This window comes from Babesia bigemina (assembly GCF_000981445.1).
Source record: "Babesia bigemina genome assembly Bbig001, chromosome : III".
Lineage (NCBI taxonomy): Eukaryota > Apicomplexa > Aconoidasida > Piroplasmida > Babesiidae > Babesia > Babesia bigemina.
The window spans coordinates 3,499,054-3,506,855 of record NC_027218.1 but is presented as its reverse complement, the minus strand read 5'-3'; the positions used below and the strand labels follow the sequence as shown (position 1 = coordinate 3,506,855).

Sequence of the window (7,802 nt, the reverse complement as noted above, 5' to 3'; positions counted from 1 at the left end):
TCGTACTCACGTGTCTACTACCTACACTCACCTAGGATCACCTACTCACCTAACTTATGAATTGTGCATTAATCTGTTGAATCACTCATTATTCGTTGTATGTGATTGTGTAATAGTTAACTAAAGTGCTGACCAAAGTGCTGACCAACGTGCTGACCAAAATGCTGACCAATGCCACGACCAAAGTGCTGACCAAAGTGGTGACCAATGTGCTGACCTAGTAGCTGACCAATGCCACGACCAAAGTGTTGACCAATGCTATGACCAATGTGCTGACCTAAGTGCTGACCTATGTGCTGACCTATGTGCTGACCAAGCAGCTGACCAATGCCATGACCAACTTGGTGACCAATGTGCTGACCAAAGTGCTGACCAAGGTGCTGACCAAAGTGTTGACCAACGTGTTGACCAATGTGCTGACCAATGCCATGACCAAGGTGCTGACCAAAGTGTTGACCAACGTGTTGACCAATGTGCTGACCAATGCCATGACCAAGGTGCTGACCAAGTTGACGGTCACGGCAGCGATGACATGGTTATGGTCACGGCAGCGATGACAGTGATGACCAATCACCTGACCTAAGTAGTGATTATAATCCACTCTACATCGCCCCTTTACCCACTCTACATCGCTCCTCTATCCACTCTACATCGCTCCCTTATCCACTCTACATCGCTCCTTTACCCACCTTACATCGCTCCCTAACCCACTCCACATCGCCCCTTAACCCACTCTACATCGCCCCTTAACCCACTCTACATCGCTCCCTAACCCACTCCACATCGCCCCTTAACCCACTCTACATCGCCCCTTAACCCACTCTACATCGCCCCTTAACCCACTCTACATCGCTCCTTTATCCACTCGTCATCGCCCCTTAACCCACTCTACATCGCCCCTTCATCCACTCTACATCGCTCCTCTATCCACTCTACATCGCTCCTTTATCCACTCTACATCGCTCCCTAACCCACTCTACATCGCCCCTTAACCCACTCTACATCGCTCCCTTAACCCACTCTACATCGCTTCTTAACCCACTCTACATCGCTCCCTAACCCACTCCACATCGCCCCTTTACCCACTCTACATCGCTCCCTAACCCACTCTTCATCGCTCTTTTACCCACTCTACATCGCCCCTTAACCCACTCCACATCGCTCCTTACCCACTCTACATCGCTCCCTAACCCACTCTACATCGCCCCTTTATCCACTCCACATCGCCCCTTTATCCACTCTACATCGCTCCCTAACCCACTCTACATCGCTCCCTAACCCACTCTACATCGCCCCTTAACCCACCCTTCATCGCTCCCTTATCCACTCTACATCGCTCCTTAACCCACTCTACATCGCTCCTTCACCTCCTCTAATCGCCCCTTAACCCACTCTACATCGCTCCTTTACCCACTCTACATCGCTCCCTAACCCACTCCACACCGCCCCTTTACCCACTCTACATCGCCCCTTAACCCACTCTACATCGCCCCTTTACCCACTCCACATCGCCCCTTTACCCACTCGACATCGCCCCTTAACCCACTCTACATCGCTGCCTTACACACTCTACATCGCTGCCTTACCCACTCTACATCGCCCCTTAACCCACTCTACATCGCCCCTTAACCACTCTACATCGCCCCTTTACCCACTCTACATCGCCCCTTTACCCACTCTACATCGCTCCCTAACCCACTCTACATCGCCCCTTTATCCACTCCTCATCGCCCCTTTACCCACTCCACATCGCCTTTTTATCCACCCTACATCGCCCCTTTATCCACTCTACATCGCTCCTTTATCCACTCTACATCGCTCCCTTATCCACTCTACATCGCCCCTTATCCACTCTACATCGCTCCTTAGCCCTCTCTACATCGCCCCTTTACCCACTCTACATCGCTCCCTAACCCACTCTACATCGCTCCTTAACCCACTCCACATCGCTCCCTAACCCACTCTACATCGCTCCTTTATCCACTCTACATCGCTCCCTAACCCACTCCACATCGCCCCTTAACCCACTCTACATCGCCCCTTTACCCACTCTACATCGCTCCCTAATCCACTCCACATCGCCCCTTAACCCACTCTACATCGCCCCTTAACCCACTCTACATCGCCCCTTTATCCACTCTACATCGCCCCTTTATCCACTCTACATCGCCCCTTAACCAACTCTACATCGCCCCTTAACCCACTCCACATCGCTCCCTAATCCACTCCACATCGCTCCCTAATCCACTCTACATCGCCCCTTATCCACTCCACATCGCCCCTTAACCCACTCTACATCGCTCCTTATCCACTTTACATCGCTCCCTAACCCACTCTACATCGCTCCCTAACCCACTCTACATCGCCCCTTTACCCACTCTACATCGCTCCCTTACCCACTCCACATCGCTCCCTAACTCACTCTACATCGCCCCTTAATCCACTCTACATCGCTCCCTAACCCACTCTACATCGCTCCCTAACCCACTCTACATCGCTCCTTAACCCACTCCACATCGCTCCCTAATCCACCCTTCATCGCTCCCTAACTCACTCTACATCGCTCCTCTATCCACTCTACATCGCTCCCTTACCCACTCTACATCGCTCCCTTATCCACTCTACATCGCTCCCTAACCCACTCTACATCGCTCTTTTATCCACCTTACATCGCTCCTTTATCCACTATACATCGCCCCTTTATCCACTCTACATCGCTCCTTTACCCACTCTACATCGCTCCCTAACCCACTCCACATCGCTCCTTTATCCACTCTACATCGCTCCTTAACCCACTCTACATCGCTCGAATTACTTCGCCATATTACCGCTATGATTTCTTTAAACCATTGCAATACCTTGTGCCCTGTCACCCTTCACTTCCCTCTTCCACCTCTTGCCACTGCCCTGACCGTGTGCCGCTTAGGGGGCTTGGCAAGAAATTTGACAAAATTTAAAACCTTAAAATTACCTCAAATAACAACCCTACTAACATCCTTAATAACCTCTGCACCGGCCTTCAGACTTTTCTTGGTTACGATAAAACTTCCAAAGGCTACGACGGCTCTGGGATTGTGTACTCTGACCTGGACAGGCTGTGTGACGGGGTGATGGGATTTTTGTATTATTTGCTTAAGGATGTCAGCGAGAAACAGCCTTACAGTGTGGGTAAAAATATATTAATTAACAACATTTTAACGCTTATTAACAATCATCTTTGCTCAGGGCACGAGGGCTTTAAAGAGCTTTTCCGCGTGTTGCCTGCTCGCATCGCGGCGTATAACAGGGACGTGAGAGAGTCTAATAATAGAGTTAGAACCATCATAACTACAATGCAGAGCAATATGCAGAAGCTGGAAACAGAGGTTAGTAAAATAACTATAGTTAATGCTGTTGCAGGAAAATCAAGGGAAGTTGCGCAAGCGGAATGGTTAGTCAAGCAGAGGTTGGCAGACTGCTGGAAATATGCTGAGAGCTTCACAAATGATTTAGATATTAACACAAATTCCATTGATAATAGAAACGCGATTAATGATCTTAATAGTAGCTTACGTGAAAAGATCGAAAATGTACGTGTGACGATAGAGCATGAGACTAAGCGTCTCACTGAGCTGTCTAAGAAGGAACGTGAGGAGTTAACGGCGACGAAAGATTTTTTATATGCAGAGATAGATGAGCTTAAGAAGCGTTTACATACGACAATTGATAAGCATATAAAGGATCTTGTGGAGCAATTGAAAAAATCAGTGAGAGAGATTCTCGGTCAGCTGGAGAGCCTTGGCACTAGGTTTCGGGACCATATCGAATCATTACGCAAATGGATGGAGCAGGCGGAGAATCTAATAGATGATGCCGAAAAAAATGTTGATCTGGTTTCGGGACATGTTAATGGCACTTCAAGCACGTATTCCAGTCAGCATAAAGCGGCAATGGAGCAGTTTGAGAGAGAAGCTATTCAAGTTTTTGAGGCTGCAAGCATGGCAAAGAGTGAAGTGGAGAAGTTGGTGCAGGAGGCTACAAAGTTGGTAGGGCAATTGGATCTCGCGATTAGAGGGGATTTATATGATATGAAAGGGAGAGTGGATGCTGCCATTAGAGAATGCCTTGACAATATTAATAGTGCGTTGAAGGCGGGTATTAATGCTGCTAAAGGCTATGAGTGGGTTCAGAATGCTGGTCCGGCCGTTGAGGCTATGGAGAAGGCAGTCATAGGTGAATTGAATGGTAAGTTAGGAACGATTGGAGAGCCTGTTGCGAAAGTGCTTGCTCAGGCAAAAAAAAGTGGCAAAGATGAACTTGGCAAGCATCTGGAGTGGTTGTTAAATGATCTTAATAGAGTAGTTGGCCATAATACAGTAGAATCTACAGATTTCATCAAATACCTGGCCGCATACTTTCAGACTCCTCTCGATAAGGAGTTGCCGCAGGATAGGCTCAACGATGGTAAAGTAACCATTGATCCCAAGAAGTTTCCTTTTTATTCGGGCACTGACAACGGCAAGAAACAAGCTCTTGAAGCGGCGATAAGCAAAATTAAAAACGATGGCGTAGCTGCGCTACAAATAATTGATGCGAGTGGCGGTTCCGGTCGAATCACCAGGGACACCTTTGAAACACACGCCAATCTAGTCACGCACCACCTCAATGAACTCTACGGCGCCATTAAACAAGCTGCTGAATACAGCAAGCAGAATTTAAGAAAATTGAAAGACGAACGCTTTAAACAATATTCTAATGGAGCTAGGGATGCAAATGACAGCATCAGGAAAATCTTTACTGAACTTGGCGATCTGCACAGCGAACTTGTAGCTAAGCCCATAAACAAGGTCAAGGAGTTTCTCCAAAAAGGAGCCAAACAAGCCGAAGATTACTACGCTAGATATTTAAAACAAGAGTCGGATAAAGAAGTCGAAAAATTCAAAAACCTTATATACATTCACGCCCAGATGCAGTACGGTGCCTCAGTGAAGAGCTTGTTGCAGGCGTTCTGCGAGAAATCCATAGACGAGTTATACGGTTTGCCTGAATCGATTACCTTGGACCTCGATAGCGGCTTCAAGGGTTTTATGAAGCAAATGGAAACGGAGTTCATCGACAAGGTTAAAGAAGTAAAGCAGATTGACGTCTCCGATTCTACGCAACAAAGCCCACTGGGTCAAGCTGCACATTATATTCATAGAGCATTTGGCTACTTTTTTCACGGTTTAAAAACTCAGACAAACTTCATGCCCAACTACGAGTTTATAAAGCCGTCTAGGAATGCTTTAGCTGAATTGCTACATGGACTTACAAATTCCAAGCATTACGATCCTACGTTTAGAAACAATTTGCAAACATTCGATACGCTGCTTCATGCGTTTTCACCTATGATGTTAGAGGGCCCCCCTCATCCGCAGTTACTTGACATTCTTAAGACAGGTATGGAGGCTTTGGCATTTGAGTTACATAAGGCATATGTCAACGTATACGAGGGAACAAACTTCGTCACAGATTGGGTGCATGTTATAGAAAACCGTCAAAAACCGCAGTCTGGTGTTGCCCCTACTGACTCACCAAAACACATGTTAACGGCAGACGGTAGGGATTGCGCCAAGGTGTTTATGACTCTGCTGGAGATACTCGGTCATGACCTCAGTGAATTCTATAATAATTGTAACATGACAGATGGAACTTGGAGAGACAGGAAAATAAGTGAAACATACAAAAGTGGTATAAACGCATTTGGACAGTTCCTAGAGTATTGCGGCTACACCATCCCCAAGGGTGAAGGATCCAAACAGGACGGGGAGTTAAGATGTTCTTCCGATATGAAGGGTGAAAAAATTTATGAGCGATTGGTCACTCGAATTCCTATCGTAGCAGCTAATTCACATTTCAAAACATGTTCATTGCACAATGATGAAGCAACGAAATTCAGCATGATGGGCCTTCTCTCGTGTATTACTGGTCACCTCAAGGAGTACTACCAAGTCTGCCATTATGCCACATCGGACGCAAAGGGACAGCCACGTTCCGTTTACGAAATGCTCCAATGGCTAAGTGGACTTCCAAATAACGCCGTGCACCAAAAATTATCGTTTGACTATTTTGCCGAATTATTCGACAAGCCGAAGACGGAAGAGAACGGAGGCAACGCAGATGGAGACGTCACGTTTGAAAACCTCGAAGACCGACACTTGGACGCATACCCTGAGAGGATAACAGTTGGCAACCTCACTACTACGCTTACAGACATATGCGCTCAATCTCACTCAGTGCTCACAACTATCCTCGGTCACGGGCAAGCTGCCGGCCGATATGCCTGTGATTTCAACACTAACGAAGCCAAGTTGTCATATCCTAGTAATACTGCCGCGTGCTTCGACATGCTAGTGGACATTGTGTATCGCTTGTATGACCAACTGTATTTCTTATTCATTCAGTGTGAACGCACTTCGGACACTAACAGTTGGCGTGATTGCTGGTACGGCAGATACGTCGGCGGGTCATCATGGGAGTGCAACACATGGCAATGTCACAACCTAGAGTGCAACCAAAAGGCTAACCAAATTGCCAACCAAAGTGATGACCAAAACGCTAACCAACAGTGCGACCAACACCCTAAGTGCGGCCTTAAGTCTCCTTTGCAATCGTTCCTGGAGGACGGCCTACCCGGCTTCTTGCCTCACCAATTTACAAAACCAGGTTGTAAACTAGAGTGCACCGTATCAAAACACCGTGGCGTTCCATGCAAAACTCCGATGGGATTTGCTGATATCAGCATTGCAGCATCGCATACCAAAACAGGTGCAGAAATCTCTGCCGAGCTTCGTGATTTCTGTGGCGGTGCGGAAACACCGCTGGGCAAAATGTGTAGTTACTTCATCTGCATATTGCAAAGGACTCCTCAGACGCTTGGAGATATGTTCGCGTTCTACTACAATTTCATCGTTGGTTGGGATCAATCCGGCACAAAGCACAGAAGTTATGCGTTCAATAACGCCGTCACCAAAGCGTACTTTGGCCAACAATATTCCGGATTGGACGTTAAGTCACTACTCAATGTTGAACCCTCGTCGAAGCACGATAAGGGCAATTTGATGTGCCTCGTCGATTGCAATAATACGGCCCAGGGACGAGTTACTTGCGGCCGGTACCTTCAATCTTTCGGCTTCAACACATGGAGAATGTTTGCAGACAAGCATGCTGGTAATTATCTTTCGTGGATTGTATACCTCACCGAAACATTTTATCAGCTGCTAAAAGGCTTGTACGATGAATGCTGCAATAACTGCAATAAACCTGGAACCAGGTGTCACGGAAAAATATGCCCCGACGCCTGCACAGTGAAAGCCGCGTACAAAGCAGAGGATCCGCAAAAATCGCTGAACGGTCAATATCACATCAAAGACTGCAAATCCATAGCCACATGTCCATTCACACGACCGACATTGTACAAGCATGGATTCACATTAAAGAGTTTGTCCAATCTTAGTGGCATCAATGGCGACAACACGAAACGTACATGCCAAGATTTCTGTAATGAATTAAAAATTATTGTCGATGAAAAATCGGTACTACTCCAAATGTTCTACAAAATTGATGATTTCCTGCTTGCCATCCGTTTCCCCTTCATGACCTTAACCCTCGCCCTCTGGCTCCTCTCTCTCCTCTACCTCATCCACATCATGGTCACCCGCCTCGACCTGCTCCACATCAAATCTCACTTACACTCACCCTCAAGTCATAGGATTGCTGCTCAATCACTACTCGCCGAAGCACGCGTTAGCAAGCTTAACAGGGTGTTTTACCTGCAACCATAA

The 7,802-nt window shown here is 47.1% G+C and overlaps 1 protein-coding gene across 1 annotated transcript; it reads left to right on the top strand.

The window, feature by feature from the left end:
• Nucleotides 1-3,110: 3,110 nt before the first annotated feature.
• On the top strand, nt 3,111-7,802 carry BBBOND_0314040 (hypothetical protein; the record flags this gene model as incomplete). The annotated part of the gene is made up of 1 exon (XM_012914234.1): nt 3,111-7,802. One exon carries the CDS (start codon nt 3,111-3,113, stop codon nt 7,800-7,802), a length of 4,692 nt encoding a protein of 1,563 aa, XP_012769688.1.